Source organism: Vipera ursinii (genome assembly GCF_947247035.1).
Source record: "Vipera ursinii genome assembly, chromosome: 8".
In the NCBI taxonomy this organism is placed as follows: Eukaryota; Metazoa; Chordata; class Lepidosauria; order Squamata; family Viperidae; genus Vipera; species Vipera ursinii.
In genome coordinates, this window is record NC_139519.1 from 25,979,660 (window position 1) to 25,995,266 (window position 15,607).

Genomic DNA, 15,607 nt, shown 5'->3' on the forward strand with positions numbered 1-15,607 from the left:
GCCTTGTCAGCCTCTCATTCCGGGGGGGGGGGGGGGCTGCGGCTAGGGTCTTCACGCCTCGGGAGCTTCGCAGCCGGGCGGGACTGCCGCCTTCAGCCTCCCGAGGCAGGCCGGCCTCTCGACCGCGCCGTGCCGTTTCGCTCGGAAAGGCCGGGCGGCCGCTCCTTGGCGGCCCGCCCTCGCCCGCCTCCCTTTTAAAGGGCGCGGCCTCGGCGGCGCCGCCCAGACGAGCGGAGCGCCCGTCCCCGCGGCTGTCGGCCCCCGCCGCCCGCCCGCCGGCCATGCCGAGGCCGCCGCTGCTGCCGCCGCTGCTGCTCCTGCTGCTGCCGCCCCTCTCCGGGGCCGCGGCCGGGCCGGCGGAGAAGCGCGTGGTGCAGAAGGAGGCGGCCTTCGAGCGGCTCTATGGCGACGCGGTGAACGAGAAGCTGCTCAACATCTACGCCTTCAACCACACCGTCTCGCGCAACCGGGTGAGCCGCCGCCGGCCGGGCTTCCCCGGGGCTCCCCTCTGCCGCGCCCCGGGCCCGACGCTCGATCCGGGCTGCCGGATGAGCGCCTCCGCCCGTCCCCGGACGACGCGCTGGCACCTTGGGCGGCAGGAAGCGGGGGCGGCGGCGGCGACGCCTGGCGCTCCGATGGGCGCCCGCCTGCCTAAGCGGGAGCCCGGCCACGGGAGCGGCACTTCCGCGCGAGGCCCTTTTCTCCCTCCGCGGCCCGGGCCCGGCTTTCCGACCTTTGCCCAGCGCCTGCCTGCCCGCCAGCTGGCCCGGGAATCGCGTCCGGCTCCGCCTCCCTCCCACGCGGGCTCTGCGGCCGGGGGTCTCGGGCCCGGGGCTGCTCGGCCTGAGTCTCCCCCCCTCTCGTGGCCCCACAGACGGAGGGCGTCCGGGTGTCGGTGAACGTGCTGTCCGAGCAGAAGGAGAGGCCGGTGCTCTTCGTGGTGCGGCAGAAGGAAGCGGTGGTCTCCTTCCAAGTGCCCTTAATCCTCCGGGGCCTGTGAGTATCCGGCCTGCTGTCCTCCGACGGCACTGCCCAGCTGGGGAGCCGGCAGGTGGGAGACCCCGCTGGGGCCAACAGCTGGCGCCCTTGCCCAGCCGAGTCCTCAAGCTGCCCTCTATAAATGGAAAGGCTAGCTGGGTTAGGGGCCCTCCGAGTGCAGAGCCCGATCGCTCTGTGGCCGCCTGGGGTCCAGGAAGGATGCCCGCAGCAGCTCCTCCCTCCCACCCACCCCGCAGGTTCCAGAGGAAGTATCTCTACCAAGATGTCAGCCGCACTTTGTGCCAGCCTCCGACCAAGAGCGAGGTCGAGACGCAATTCTTCTTTGTGGACGTCTCCACCCTCTCCGCCAGCAACGCTTCTTACCAACTCCGGGTATCCCGCGTGGAGAATTTTGTCCTCAGGTGAGCCAGGCTGGCAGTCCAAGGCGAAGGGTGAAGGTGTGGCAAGAGTCCCAGCCGTGGGGAAGGCCTGAGCAGATGAGGGTGGGGAACGGGAGGGGGGGGCTGGAAGGCAGGGAGATTAGGAGATTCTCCATGCGCAGCCCCAAAAGTGTGCAAGGACTCGGGTTGTGAAAAACTTCAGTCAGTACGGAGCAGCAGCTTCTCTGTTTCTGATGGGGACTCTGAGCCGAGAGGGCAAACGGACAGTGCAGCCCCTCTTGTGGTAGCTCAGCCCCCACCAACCGCCGTCCCTGCTGGTCTTTCTTGATGTAGGACAGGTGAGCGGTTCACTTTCAACGCCACAGCAGCCCAGCCACAGGTAAGCTTCCCAGCCATCTAGGGGGTGTTGCCTGGATGGGAAGAAGACCCTCCCCAGCCAAGGCTTGGGCACCTCTGAGTTCTGGACCTGGTTGTCAAACAGAGACAGCAGAGGTTCTGTCAGTCTCACCCCAGCGCTCGGACAGGCCTTTCTGCTGTCCTTGGGTCAGGCAGGAGCTGAGGGAGGCCCCTGTCTGCCAAGCTGCAGCTCCTCTGCTGTGACTTTTCTGCCCTCGGAGCACCAGCTGTAGGGTTTCCAAGCAAGATGAGACTGTTTGGTTGCTCGGCCTTCCCAGCCTCAGGAAGGGCCCCCAAGGAGCCGCCACAGCTGGCAGGCAGAGAAGGCCCTGCAGGTTGGATGTGCTGCCCCAAGAAAGGAAGACGTCGCCAGCTGGGCCTTCTGAAGTGCTTCTCCTCTCTCTCTCTCCTTGGCCCACAGTACTTCAAGTACGAGTTCCCAGCGGGGGTGGACTCTGCCATCGTTAAAGTGACCTCATCCACAGCTTTCCCTTGCTCGGTCATTTCCGTCCAGGACATTCTGGTCAGTGAGGTGGTGGGCTGCTTACAGGACACGGGAGGCTCCAAGCCTCCTTTCGCCCAAGAGGCTGACTTCTTGCTTTCTCTCTTACTGCCCAGTGTCCAGTCTACGATCTGGATAACAACGTGGCTTTTATTGGCACATACCAGACCATGACCAAGAAGGCAGCCATCACAGTGCAGGTATAACTGATTGGCTGGGACCTTTGCCAGTCGGAGCCCTTTAATCTGACTGCTCGAGTCAGTCTTCCTCTTACGTGGGATACCACGAGCATCAGTTAGCCAGCAGTGCTGGCCCATCTTGCCTTGGCTTCTGAAGCAGCATCTTGAACCACATACTCAAGTCTCTGGAAGGTTCATCCATGCGTTGTCTGTAACACAACGGTTAGTGAGTAGAAACCAGGACACCTGAAGGGGCGAACAAGGAGCCTGTAGCTGCCCAGTTGGGTCTGAAGATCAGTCTTATTTCTATCTTCAGTCAAACGTTTTCTCCATTCCTTGGCTTTTACAGAAGAAGGATTTCCCCAGCCACAGTTTCTACGTGGTCGTGGTAGTGAAGACTGAAGACGAAGCTTGTGGGGGACCTTTACATTACTACCCTTTTTCCAAAGGTATCCGGGGGAGCCGGTTTGTGGCCTGTTTGTGGGTTCAGCTTTTGTGGAGGAGGCCTTGTCAGCTAACTGGCAGGGGCCAGGGAGGCATCCAGGGAGGGTGGCACCTGGCGCTTGAGGGATCTGGAAGCCAACTCCAGGGCTGGAGATGATCTGTCCTGTGTTCCAGGGCTTCTTCCCCTGGTCCCCTTTTCCCATTTGGCTGCTTCCACCAGTGCATTTGGGGGAGAAAGCAGATGTGCACATTGGAATAAGGGGAATGAGATAGGGAAGCCTTGGGGGCAAGGAGAGACAAGCTGGCAGTCTGTTCTCCTGCAACATCTGGAGAAAGTGGAAAGGTTTTTAAGAGGCCACAGAAGTCCAGAGTCGTTCTGCCTTCTGGCCTCCACTTTTACAACTAGTCCAGTGCCTCGTCTTAGAGGCAAGAAGGTGGCTTGCCTGAGCTCGCCTGAGCTCAGGGCTTGAGGGCCTCCAAGGAGCCCCTCGTCATTAGCAAGGAGGTGGCTCGTTGAAGGAAGGGCCCTCAAAACCAGGCCTTGATCCAGGCTCTGCCCCATCACCAGCAAAGGGGACTTGCAGCTAGGCTCTTCCACAGGCGAACTGCTCCCGGCCTTTGTGTCTTCCAGATGAACCTGTTGACCAAGGCAACCGCCAGAAAACCTTGGACGTCGTGGTGACCCCTGCTGTCAGTTGTAAGCAAGCACCTCGACTGCATATTCCCCAATCTGGAGGAGGAAGCAGAGCAGCTACACACACACACACGCTCCTGATTTGGAGCTGGCTCCCCTATAGACCTAAGTAGCAGGTAGCACAGGGCCTGGGGGGAGGGGAGGTTGAATCTCCAGGAACCTTTGAGTGGAGGTCAGTGGCTGAGAGAGGCCGAGAGGCTGCAAGGAAGGAAAGCTGCTGGGGCAGAGGAGAGGGGGATTGGCAGCGCCTGACCCGCCGGGGCTACCTAGCAAGGCCTGCCAGGTGCATGACGCCATCTTGCTGCCTCTTCTGCAGCAGAGGTTTACGTGAACGGGATCCTCTTCTGCCTGGGCGTTTTCTTGTCCTTCTACATACTGGCAGTGCTGATCGTCTGCTGGGAGAACTGGCGGTGAGTCTCCCCATCAGGGTCCCTCTCCTGGTGGGGATGGCTTTGGTGCAGCCGCTCCTGTCCCCCTTGCTGTTGTGGACCCCATTTTTCCTTGACAGTGGGGGCTTGGTCACGGCAGAGAACGTGGCTTTGCCCTGCTTATGTGGAAGAGCTGAATGGCAGGCAGGGCAAGAATGTTCGTGCCATCTAATGCTTGCTTCCTCTGAGGAGGAGGGGGACTTGGTGCCCACGTGGAGGGGGTTCCAGGGAGCGCAGCCGCAGATCCTTTCAGGGGGCTTCCTTGCTCGACAGGCAGAAGAAGCGGCGGCAGCAGCAGCTCCGGCTCCTGAGTGCTGTGGACACACCCTGCTCTGAGGGGGGGGTGCGAGGTAGGTGGGAGTCCGGTGCCATTGGGAAGTGTGGGGTCTGTGGCCAGGAGTGGGCCTCTCCTTTTGTTCGGCTTCTGCTTGGGGTGCTCACGGTTCCGACTGCTGCAGGCCTCTTGCTGAGTCACGGTGGGGAGTGGCGAGGGTGCGCACTGAAATCCAGTTGGGGTCTGACTCTTGCAGGAACCAGCTCAGTTGCTGGAGCTCCAGTGCTGAATCAGCTTCAAATGCAGCTCCATAATTCATGGTGGGTTTGCACAACATGCTGGACTGTGCTGAAATGCGATCAGGGTGCTGCAAGGACCTAGTTGCTGGTTTTGCACGTTAAAAGACGTAACAGACTTTGTTAGTCTGGGGCTCGGAGCTGGCATGTAGAGAGGAGCCTTCGCCGAAAACCTTAGAGCCACGTTTTAGAATTACGGCATGCATCTCCCTTGCACCAGGCAGCTACCTTAGTTTACATCCATAAACGTCTTCTTCCTTCTTTCTTCCCTTCCCTTCCCTTCCCTTTACATCCTTTCCTTTCCTTTCCCATCCATTTCCTTTCCCTTCCCTTCCCTTCCCTTCCTTTCCTTTCCTTTCCTTTCCTTTCCTTTCCTTTCCTTTCCTTTCCTTTCCTTTCCTTTCCTTTCCTTTCCTTTCCTTTCCTTTCCTTTCCTTCCCTTCCCTTCCCTTCCCTTTCCTTTCCTTTCCTTTCCTTTCCTTCCTGGATGCTGCTCCACATCAAGCTTCTCTCCTTGGTAAGCAGTCAGTATCGCCGTCCTCCACTTCCCTTGCTTCCTGTGCTGGGGGAGAACCCGCTTCCATTTGGATAGGCTCTGAGGACAGATACAGAGGAATGGGCTATCCTCCTCAGAGCTCCTCTCTGGTTGGGCTGGCTGGTCCAAGGCCAGCCAGGCACACTCGTACCTGATGCAGCTCCCCCTGTTTCCAAGCTAGATTGTGGCTCTTTTGTTGCAGGGAATCCCCAGGACCCCCTGGATTCCTTCCAGGGACACCCTCCTCTTGGCAGTCAGAGTTACGGGTCCTTTGGTGAGTTCCAGCCTCCCAGCCAGACGGGGGGTAGGCTGCTGTCTGTTGGGGGTGCTTTCCTTTGCTGCCACCTGCGCCCTGCAGGTGGCTTTTTTCCCTACCTGGCTGGCGACTTACCTGTGGGCCCACTCCCTTCCCCCCAGCAGACACTGGGTCAGTTGCCAGCAGCGAGAATGTCACGGACAGCCTGCTTTCCACGGAGGCCTCCTCCAATTACGCTGGTGAGACGCGTGGCTGGCATGCTGGCACTCAGCATGCTTCCTCTCACCCGGCTGCCGCTTCCATGCATGCAGGGTCTCTCCAGGAGGCCGGGTCTGGGCTGCACTGTCCTCAGCTTCCCAATGGGCCTGGCTGGACAGGATTGTGCCCACTTTGCGTAACTCTTTCCTCTCTCCCCAAGGGCAGGATCTGTGCCAGCAGCGTCAGAGACACTGGGCAGCCTTTGCAATGGGTAGAGAGACTGGTCTCCCTGTCAGTCTGGCGTCTCCTTACTGTGCCCCTTGCCTAGCCTGGTGGTTCTCCTTGACCAACAATGGGCCAGGTCTCTATTTGGGGCTCTGCAGAGAAGAAATCTTCTTTAAAAGCATTTCTGAGCTTGAAAATATGGGCTGTGATTGGAAAGAATAGGGAGCAATGAGGCATGTGCCTCTGCCTTCCTCAGTGGGGCACGGCGTGTTCTCCGTACGTGCTCTTTCCTCGCTGCTCCTGGGTGGCTCTTCTGCCTCCTTCTGCAGCTTTGAAGGACCGGGACATCTGTCAGGGGGCTGGCCTGTTCAGACCTGATCCCGTTGCTGATTGGCTGGCAAGGGCACCGTCGGTGGGAGGCCAGAACCCCCCTTTCCATCAATGGACTGAGGCTTCCTGAGGGGCTGCCCCTTGGCCAGGGAGGGAGCACCGTCTTCCTGAGTCTCCCGTGCCCCTCCTTTCTCCCTGGGCTGCCTCCCAGCAGCTGCTCCCTCTGCACTTGAGGAAATGACAGCCCCTCAGAAAGCTCAAGGGGGGGCAATTTGCATGATGGTTCCCCTCCCCATGCAGGGGGGGGGTTTGCATGGCTTCCAATCAGCAGGGCAAGGGTGCTTGGGAAGTGGGGAGGCTGCTGTTGGGCCCTGTCTCTCCTCGGGCCTCCTGCCCAGTCAACTGCCAGCAGGCTCTTGTCGCTTCCATCGGTAATTCGATGGCACAGACTCTCTGGCCCTTTCAAGACACGGGGTGCCCCAAATCTTTGCTGTAATGCTGCTTTTTCACCCTCTGCAGATCGTTCCCTGGAGAATCTGGTGGGACGCCCCCGGCTCGACTCGCTCAGCTCCGTGGAAGAGGATGATTACGACACACTGGCCGACATTGAGTCGGACAAGAACGTCATTCGCACCAAGGTTGCCCCGTGGGCATGGGCCGGTTCTCGGGCTCTGAGTCACGATGCCCAGAAATTAGGGAGGGGAAGATGACCGAGAGGGGCACTGCTCCGGCTGCCCAAGACCTCCTCCTCAGGGGGGGCTGCAGCGGCTGCTCCAAAGGCCAGCAAAAAATGCGGCTCCTTTGAGGAGGGGCCCAGGAGGGCTGCGGATCCTCAGCAGCAGGCTGAGAAGGCTCTGGGCCCAGTGAGGCCTCGGGCCTCCGAAGAGCTGTGACATTTGGGCCTGAGGGAAGAGGAGTTCGTGAATTGTGGGAGCTCAGGGGCAACTTGAGTGCCCCCTCCCATTACCTGCAGGAGCCTCTTCCTGGACACCAGCAGAGGTGACGCCCCATTGGAGACGCTGCCAGGTTGAGGCTGTGCAGGGGGAGGTTTCCAGGGAAGACCTGGAGGGAATTTGGCATCTCCTCACGAGATGTTTGTGTTTGTTGCAGAAATTCCTGTGTGTCGCGGATCTGGCCCGCAAAGATAAGCGAGTATTACGGAAGAAATACCAGATTTACTTTTGGTGAGATAGTTGGGTGGGACTGGGGGCTGGTTATGTGTCCCCCCTCACACACACTGGCTGTGCATTGCTGGGGCAATTGACCAGAGTCTTCTAACGGAAAACGTCTCTCCTGCTCCGTCCCTCCTTCCCTCCCTTCGCTGCAGGAATATTGCCACCATCGCTGTCTTCTATGCCCTCCCAGTCATCCAGCTGGTCATCACCTACCAGACGGTAACGCCTTTCCTTCAGAGCATTGAGCACCCTTGGGCCCCACTCTTGCTTTAGCCCTGTCTTGAGCCTGGCCTGGAGCCCCTTGGCTTCCTGGGTGCCTGGCCAGCCCCTCCTTTGCCTCCTGCAGGTGGTGAACGTGACGGGGAACCAGGACATCTGCTACTACAACTTCCTCTGTGCACACCCTCTGAGCAACCTCAGGTAGGAGCCGGGATGGTGGCCTCTGCCTCGCCTCCCTCGCCCAGTGGGGCCTGACGCCACCCTTCCCCCCTCCAGCGCCTTCAACAACATCCTCAGCAATCTGGGCTACGTCCTGCTGGGCCTGCTCTTCCTGCTCATCATCCTGCAGCGCGAGATCCACTACAACCGGGCCTTGTTGCGCAACGACTTCCAGGCTGTGGTGAGGCACCCGCTGCACAGGGGCCCCTTTCTCCCCAGGGCCACACCCGCTGCCCGGAGAGGGGCCTGTGGCTCTTTGCCTCTCTTCCCCTCCGCCCTCCTCGACCAGAAAGGGGAGCTGGGCAGGGGGACCTCCTTTCTCAAGCGGCGTCCATTCCCAGGAGTGTGGCATTCCCAAACACTTCGGCCTCTTCTACGCCATGGGCACCGCCCTCATGATGGAAGGCCTTCTGAGTGCGTGCTACCACGTGTGCCCCAACTACACCAACTTCCAGTTCGGTGAGTGGCCCTCTGCCTCGTCCCTTAGTGGGCGACCTGACCCCGCTCCCAAGGCCTGGGAAGGGCCCCCGGAAGCCCCAGCTCTGCAGTTTGTCTCCGCCATTCAGCGGGGGGGGGGAGCTACAGAGCCAGGCGGAGAGTGGTGTCTCTGGACTCAGCCATGACTCTTTTGTGGCAGACACGTCGTTCATGTACATGATTGCTGGGCTGTGCATGTTGAAGCTGTACCAGAAGAGGCACCCCGATATCAACGCCAGCGCCTACAGTGCCTACGCCTACCTGGCCGTCATCATCTTCTTCTCGGTTGTGGGGGTGGTGAGTGAGCACAGACGGGACCCCCAGCAGCCCCTCCGGACCTCCCGCAAGGCGCTTACCCTTTGGGGGAGAGGGAGGCAGGCTCTGTGAGCCCCAGAGAGAGCAGGGGAGCCTCAGCCTGCGAGGAGTGCTGAGCTGAGGAGGAAATTTGCCTCCCCTGAGATTCCCCCCAAAGGAGACGCTGCGTCCCTCCTCTCGCTCGGGAGGCGAGTTTGAGGAGGGAGGCTTCCTTGCCCCCAAAAGGCGGCCGCCTCCGCCTCCCTCTTCAAGCCTCTGTCCCTGCCAGTTCTGCCCTTCAAGGCCTCTCTGGCCCCCCAGGTCTTCGGCAAAGGAAACACGGCCTTCTGGGTCATCTTCTCGGTCATCCACATCCTGTCCACACTGCTGCTCAGCACCCAGCTGTACTACATGGGTCGCTGGAAACTGGGTGAGTGGGTGCAGCTGGGGGCCGGCTGTTCCCAGCAGAGAGCTTCCAGGCCTACAAGCTCGGGGGGGGGGGAGCTCAGTGGAACTGCCCACAAGGGGGATGGCCATGATGCTGGCCCACTCCCACCTTCTCTGGGGGTCTTCAGTGTCTCCGTCTCTCTCTCCCCCCCAGATTCTGGCACCTGGCGCAGGATCTTCCATGTGCTGTATACAGACTGCATCCGGCAGTGCAGTGGGCCCATGTACATGGTGAGTGGAGGGAGCGGCCCCCTCCCTCGTTTTGAAGGATTCTCTCTTCCTGGAGCCTCACAAACACCCACACACACACACTTCTGTCTGCAGGATCGGATGGTGCTGCTGGTGATGGGCAACCTCATCAATTGGTCTCTGTGAGTAAGGGCAGCTGGCCAGACAAGCCCAGCCCAAGAGGCAGCCAACTGGGCCCCCACCCCCCACTGGACAGAAGAATGCCTGCCTGCCTTTGGGGTGCAAATAGCCACTTTATAAGGGGGGGGTGTCTTCCTGCTGCTTTGCAATCCCAAAACCCCCTGGGGATTCTTTCGGGAGGGGAGGGGGAGGAGCAGAGTTAGCCAGGAGGGCGGGTGGTCTGGTGCCGCACTGACCCCCCTGTTCTCCCCAGGGCGGCCTATGGCCTGATCATGCGCCCCAATGACTTCGCCTCCTACCTGCTGGCCATCGGGATCTGCAACCTGCTGCTCTACTTTGCCTTCTACATCATCATGAAGGTACCACCACTCTGGCCGGGGGCGCTTCTCTCTCTGGCCGGGTTGGGGCTGCGCCCAGACGGCCCCCCCTGACTACTCCCTCCCCTGCAGCTCCGGAGTGGCGAGCGCCTGCTGCTGGTCTCCCTGCTCTGCATCGTCTGCACCTCCGTGGTGTGGGGCTTCGCCCTCTTCTTCTTCTTCCAGGGCCTGAGCACCTGGCAGGTGAGCTCAGCCAGGCCGGGGGACCCAGTCGCAGCCTCTCTCTGCCGCCACAGGAGGCCGAGTTGCCTCGGGGCTGCTTGGCGTCCAGGCAAGGCAAAGCTGGGTCTCCTCCTTGGGGGGCAGGGTCTGCGCATCTGTTCCCATGCGGGCTGGGCTCTCGCACGGAGCGCTGGGCGCATTGGGTAAGCGGCTGATTCAGAGGTTGGGCTGGGCAGGCAGCAGGCGAGAGAAGTGCCTGCCCTGGGCTTGGCCTGGTCTGCTGGGGCGGGGGCTCATCCAGCCTGCTGCCCACCCCGAGCCCTGCAAAGAGGCTGGTCACTGGTCCCCACAGAAAACTCCGGCCGAATCCCGAGAGCACAACCGGGAGTGCCTCCTGCTGGGCTTCTTTGACGACCACGACGTCTGGCACTTTCTCTCCTCCATCGCCATGTTTGGCTCCTTCCTGGTACGTCTCTTCGGCAGGCCCAGAGCTCAAGAGCGCTGCAACCCATGGCAGATCAGCCCCTTCCTAGGAGCTGTGGGACCCAGATCAGGCTCTGGGCTGGGGGGCAGGATATGCCCCCCTCGTTGGAAAAGGGGCTGCAACACAGATGCGGGGCCGGTTGCTGCTGGCCCCGTGTCTGTGTTGCAGCCCCTTTTTCAACAGGGGGGGACATGCCTGCCCCCCAGCCCAGAGCCTGATCTGAGCTGTTTCCTTGGCAATCACATCCTTTAAGGCCACTCAGATGCTTTAGTCAGGATCCTTTGGGAAAGGTTGCAACACAAAGGACACTGCTGTTGTGTGCTCCAGAGTGGACACAAGTAGGCTAGAGCCTGGGGGGGGGTGTTGGCCGCTGTTGGAGAAATGCTCCAGGGGGGCCTCGCAAAGCCCCCAGAGCGAAATGCGGAGGAATGCTGCGCGTCGAACAGACGCACCCCACACCTTTCCCCACAGTGGCCCCCTGCATCTGATGGTGCCTCCCCTTCCCTTTGTGCAGGTCCTGCTGACTCTGGATGATGACCTGGATTGTGTCCAGCGTGACAAGATTTATGTCTTCTGAAGGATGCCCGAGACTCCTTGGCAGAGAGGCCAGGATTGGACAGGTCTCCTGCTGGCAGGTGCTGGGGCCACAGCTGTGTGCTCCCCCCTCACCGATGCCTCAAGAGAGAGTCTGCAGAAGGGGAGTGAGGTTGCCATCCCGAGCCTGAAAGCTGAGCCGGGGCGATGGGTTCAAATGCTGCCTGGGTTGCCTCTCTGTCCGTTTCCCTTCCTCGGCCAACAACAGAGTCGGGGCCCAGCAGAGGCTGCAGGCGGAAGAGCTGGGCTCCTGTTCAGTGGGGCAGCCCTCGGAAACTGACTGCTCCCTTCCTTGGTGCCTGCATTGGCCTCCGAAGGGGCCTCCCCTCCCTGTGATGCAGCTGCCTTCTTTGCTGAGCAGGGAGTAACGGCCACTCAGGCCCGCTCTGTCCACCGACTGCAGCTGCAGCATTGTCCAGGCCGGGGGGGGGGGCTCCTCCTCCTCCTCCTCCACCACTTTGGGTGCAATGTAGTTGCTGCCTATGGGGAGAAAGTGGGCCGGCGAGCCTCCTCGGTGCAGGTTGGAGGGGCTGAAGGCCTGCGCAGCTGAGCGGCCCCTGGGGCCCCCTCCCTAGTTTTGTTCCCCCCCCAAGCAAGCCAGCTCTGGTTTCTTGGGGGGGGCAGCTTCTGCAGATAGTCACCATGATGCAGGGGCTGCACACGGGGCGGGGGATGACCGGAGAAGATCCAAAGGGCCAGTTCAGGAGGCGGAGGCCGAGTGCTCCTCTTTCCCCATTCAACAATCGGGCCTTCCCTCCGTATTCGACCATTCCTGGGTTTGGATTGCGGCTGAGACGGTTTTCCTTTGAAATGGTTCTTGGTATAAAACACTGTTGAAGAAAATTGGCGTTTTGATCTCTACAGATGCTGCTGCCCAATGCAAGTGATAAAAGATGGCCTTACCTTGGTTTTTTTTCATTGAATATGAGGCTGGGGGGCGGGGGAAACCAGCTGCTTGTAGGATGGAGGGGGGGAACTGTCCCTAAAGAACAGGCTCCACTGAGATGCGGTGACCTCAGTTCAGCCCCCAGGTTCTCTCCAATTGCCTTGTCTTGGACAGGCTACCGTAAAGCCCCAGTTGTTGCAAGCAGCTGTGGCCCTGAGTGCCCCTTCCTTCCTCTCTGCACCCCGAAACTCTCCCGAGTGACCTCATCTGGGAGGCAGGAGTGAGGTCAGGACTGGACCATCTGGCTGGGGAGAGCCCTGCCTAAAAAGGAGAGGCTGTGCGGGGCCAGCCCAGGCCGAGCATCCGCTGGGACTCAGGCATGCCGAGAATGTCTTCAGGCAATAACTCTGCTCGACTTTGGAGTCTTTCCCCAAATATGGTGCACAGCTTCGGCCACCGAGGAGGGGGAGGGCCAGTGATGTCATGGGCTGGAGGGCCAGAGCCTTTTAGCCCCTCCTGGGGCTGCAGAGTCCTGGCAGAGCAGCATCTGGGGAGCCTCGGAGCCGCCACAGCTGTAAGTGCCTTTCTAGCGATTCAGCAAGAGCTGCCTTGCGGGTGTCTGGACCGCTTGCTTTCCTGGGGCGGGTGTCGTCTGGAACAGCTCCTGAGGCGGGCAGAGCATGGGGGATGCCAGGGCTCTAGCAAATAGCTGGGCTGGGGCAGATGGATCTTTCCCTGGTCCATCCCCGAGGCGCCAATTTGAACATCTGCCCTGGCAGGAGAGAGGGAGGCCTGGAAAGCCAGGAGGAAGCAGAACTGCTGGAAAATATTGCCTTCACGGGCAGAGGGTCCTGGGTGCGGCCCTTTTCTTTGGCTCTGCCAAAGTGTGCCTGGATCCCTTCGCAGGCAGCCTAGAAAACAGTTCCAGGATGCGCTTAAACTTGCTGAGGTCCTGCTGCCCCGGCTGGGAGATGGGCGTGTGGGATTCCTGCAAGGCTCTGGGGGGAACAGAGGCTATAAGCAGAAGCCAGAAAAGGGGTGGCAGGATTTACCAAGCACCCACCTCCCACCCACCCCGGCGTTTTCTCAACGTGTCCAGGACAGGGCGTGGTGGCTGGAAGCAACGAGATTTGATCCTGGACAGGAAGGAAGGAAGGATGGATTGCAAAGCCAGGGTTGACCAGGCCCAAGAGCAGCGGGACTGGGCGCACTGAGGATGGCAGTGATGCACTCCATCTTCCTGGTGTGAGCATGAGAGCAATTGTGCTGGGCAACACCTGCTTCTCCACCCTGGGACGCTGGGCTCTGTGTGGCAGCGGTCCGTCCCTCTTGCCACCTGTAGCTGCGCAGCCCCCTGGGGCTCGACCTCTGCTCCTGGAGATGTTGCTTTGGCCTCCTTGCCTGAACTGGAGATGTTGCTTTGGCCTCCTTGCCTCAAGCAAGGGCGAGGGAGGACAGTGGCCACCACTGGACCACTTGAGTGGGGCACAAAGGCAGCTGGAAGTACAGGATGGAAGACGGCAGGATCTTGGGACAGATTTGCTTGTTGCTGCCAATTAGGAAAAGATGCAAATGTTTGTACAGAGGCGGACGGGAGGGGAGGGGGTCATCCAGTGGCGGCATCTTCAGCTAACTGGCAAAGAATGGTGAGATGACCAAACACCTCGGCTTGAGCAGCAGAGGAGCCTTTGTGAAACATGGGGGATGTGGGGGAGCAAAGTCTCCCAACTCAGCCAAGTAGCATAAGAGGAAGTGGGCAGGCCAGGCAGGACGTTTTGTTTCTCTGTGCCCCACTCTGCCTAAAAGCCATGGGGAGGCCTGGAGAACCGATGGAAGCCTGTGCCTGAATGAGTCCCCATCGTTTTGCCTGCCGCTTGCCTGCATTTGGGCCTCGAGTGGAACAACCCAGCTGGCTCAGTCTCCTCGCCTGCTGTCTCCCCCAGACCCACCCTGCAGATATGGCAAACAAGGGGCCTTCCTTTGGGCTGAGCAGAGACGTCCAGGCCAAGATCGAGAAGAAATACGATGATGAGCTGGAAGAGCGCCTGGTCGAGTGGGTGGTGGCCCAGTGTGGGAACGCGGTGGGACGCCCTGAGCGAGGGAGGCTGGGCTTCCAGGTCTGGCTGAAGAACGGCATTGTGAGTATTGGGGCTCCTCGGTTGCCTGTGAGGGGAGGACTTGGGGTGCCCTTGGGGGACAGGGCCAGTCCCGGCAGGAGTTGCAGGTTTTCTTCTCTACCTGGGCAGGTCCTCGGGAAGCTGATCAACAGCCTTACTCCCAGCGGCTGCAAGCCCGTGAAGATCCCAGACCCGCCTCCCAGCATGGTCTTCAAGCAGATGGAACAGATCTCCCACTTTCTGAAAGCAGCCGAGGACTACGGGGTGGTGAAGACCGACATGTTCCAGACGGTTGATCTCTTTGAAGGTGGGGGGCTGTGATCTGGGGAGGGGGAGAGCTTGTGCCATTGCTCCAGAGCCAGAATTTGCCATCACCACCTTGTCCCAGAAAGGAAGGCCAAGTTTCACATTCAGCAAAAATAGACTCCTAGATTGCCCACAGATGGATCCCTTTTTTGACCAGGCCAGTTTGCAGAGGGGGAGGGATCCTTTCAAACGGGCAGCCTCAGCTTCAAATGCCCCACGGAGCACTCGGGGGGGGGGGGGTTGTTTCCTGGGTAGGCCATCCCCTTAGAGAAATGCAGAGAATGTGCTGTGTCCTGAACCCAGCTCTGCTTTTCCTTCCAGCCAAGGATATGGCAGCTGTCCAGCGGACCCTCATGGCCTTGGGCAACCTGGCCGTGACCAAGAACGACGGGAATTACCAGGGGGACCCCTCGTGGTTCATGAAGTAAGTGGCGGCAGATGTGCCCAAGGGCCTATTGCTCTGAGCAGCTAAACTGCTCCTTTTAGGGGAGGCTCTACTGGTACCCTCTGTGCAGTTTTTTGTCTCTCAAGGGGAAGCAGAGCCTCAGCCTGCTCGCCGCAGCACAAGAACGTGCCAGGGAGAGCACCATGCCGAAGGCTCCCTTCTGAACCGCTTTTCCCTCCCCAGGAAGGCCCAGGAGAACAAGCGGGACTTCTCCGAGAGCCAGCTGAAGGAGGGCAAGAATGTGATCGGCTTACAGATGGGCTCTAACAAAGGGGCATCACAGGCGGGCATGACGGGCTACGGCCGACCTCGGCAGATCATCAGCTAAGCACAGTCTGGCTGCTGTGCTGTCCCCCCCCCCCAGCCAGCTGGTCTTCCCGCTCTTGCTAACAGCCTGGCAAGCTCTGCCCCTCTGCTGCCGCCAGGGGTGTCCGCAGGGAACCTCCCCACCGTGCCCCCCCCAGCAGTTCCCGGAAGGGGCACTGTGCCCAGACTTGTGCTGCTGCTGCTGTGTAGCAATGGCCGGCCAGGCAGCCAACCTGCTCCAGAGCTGCCGGCCTCTGCATGTTGCCCGCTTCACCTACCCACCCACCACACCCCCTCCTGACCTGCTTTGGCCCTCGCACTAATCCTGCTGTCAGAAGGCTTCTCCCAACGGCAGAAGCGAACTTGGCTGAAGGTGCGTGAGGAAAGGAGACTCCCACGACAAACTGTGCTAGGGGCGCAGAACAAAGCTACTTTTGTACTTTTGGGGGGGTTATTCATTAGATTAAAAACTGAATCTTTTAGGTTCCTTGGCTACGATTTGAATTTCTTCTCTGCTGCTGCTGCTAAGATGCCAGGAATATCATTGGCGAGCAGAACAGCAGGACCCGAAGAGCATGGAAGGCCAGGCTGAAG

At 60.2% G+C, this 15,607-nt stretch overlaps 2 protein-coding genes across 6 annotated transcripts; both read left to right on the forward strand.

The window, feature by feature from the left end:
• The first annotated feature begins 3 nt into the window (after positions 1–3).
• SIDT2 (SID1 transmembrane family member 2) lies at positions 4–11,869 on the forward strand. Of its 5 annotated transcripts, none has more exons than XM_083368575.1 (27): positions 4–470; positions 875–996; positions 1,236–1,400; positions 1,713–1,758; positions 2,197–2,298; positions 2,394–2,477; positions 2,806–2,905; positions 3,532–3,597; positions 3,911–4,004; positions 4,296–4,372; positions 5,330–5,401; positions 5,545–5,622; positions 5,802–5,852; positions 6,656–6,774; positions 7,247–7,320; positions 7,464–7,530; positions 7,658–7,731; positions 7,807–7,930; positions 8,091–8,208; positions 8,387–8,523; positions 8,842–8,950; positions 9,122–9,198; positions 9,292–9,338; positions 9,590–9,695; positions 9,786–9,896; positions 10,228–10,341; positions 10,874–11,869. In XM_083368575.1, the coding sequence occupies exons 1-27, from the start codon at positions 282–284 to the stop codon at positions 10,934–10,936; spliced, it is 2,586 nt and encodes an 861-aa protein (XP_083224701.1). In that variant the 5' UTR covers positions 4–281; the 3' UTR covers positions 10,937–11,869. The 5 variants fall into 5 exon arrangements, with proteins under 5 accessions (XP_083224701.1, XP_083224702.1, XP_083224704.1 ...); XM_083368576.1 differs by having other exon boundaries at positions 5,548–5,622; XM_083368578.1 differs by lacking the exon at positions 5,802–5,852 and having other exon boundaries at positions 5,548–5,622.
• Positions 11,870–12,005: 136 nt separating this feature from the next.
• On the forward strand, positions 12,006–15,517 carry TAGLN (transgelin). The gene is made up of 5 exons (XM_083368580.1): positions 12,006–12,413; positions 13,783–13,977; positions 14,086–14,263; positions 14,584–14,686; positions 14,891–15,517. The coding sequence occupies exons 1-5, from the start codon at positions 12,219–12,221 to the stop codon at positions 15,033–15,035; spliced, it is 816 nt and encodes a 271-aa protein (XP_083224706.1). The 5' UTR covers positions 12,006–12,218; the 3' UTR covers positions 15,036–15,517.
• The last annotated feature ends 90 nt before the right edge of the window (positions 15,518–15,607 follow it).

Bases quoted from the DNA above. Each gene is read 5' to 3' on its own strand.
- SIDT2 (XM_083368575.1), top strand. From the start codon at position 282: ATGCCGAGGCCGCCGCTGCTGCCGCCGCTGCTGCTCCTGCTGCTGCCG. The intron at 997-1,235 runs GTGAGTATCCGG...CCCACCCCGCAG, and splicing joins CCCTTAATCCTCCGGGGCCT to GTTCCAGAGGAAGTATCTCT. The intron at 7,321-7,463 runs GTGAGATAGTTG...CCTTCGCTGCAG, and splicing joins AAATACCAGATTTACTTTTG to GAATATTGCCACCATCGCTG.
- TAGLN (XM_083368580.1), top strand. From the start codon at position 12,219: ATGCCGAGAATGTCTTCAGGCAATAACTCTGCTCGACTTTGGAGTCTT. The intron at 12,414-13,782 runs GTAAGTGCCTTT...TGTCTCCCCCAG, and splicing joins GCCTCGGAGCCGCCACAGCT to ACCCACCCTGCAGATATGGC. The intron at 14,687-14,890 runs GTAAGTGGCGGC...TTCCCTCCCCAG, and splicing joins GACCCCTCGTGGTTCATGAA to GAAGGCCCAGGAGAACAAGC.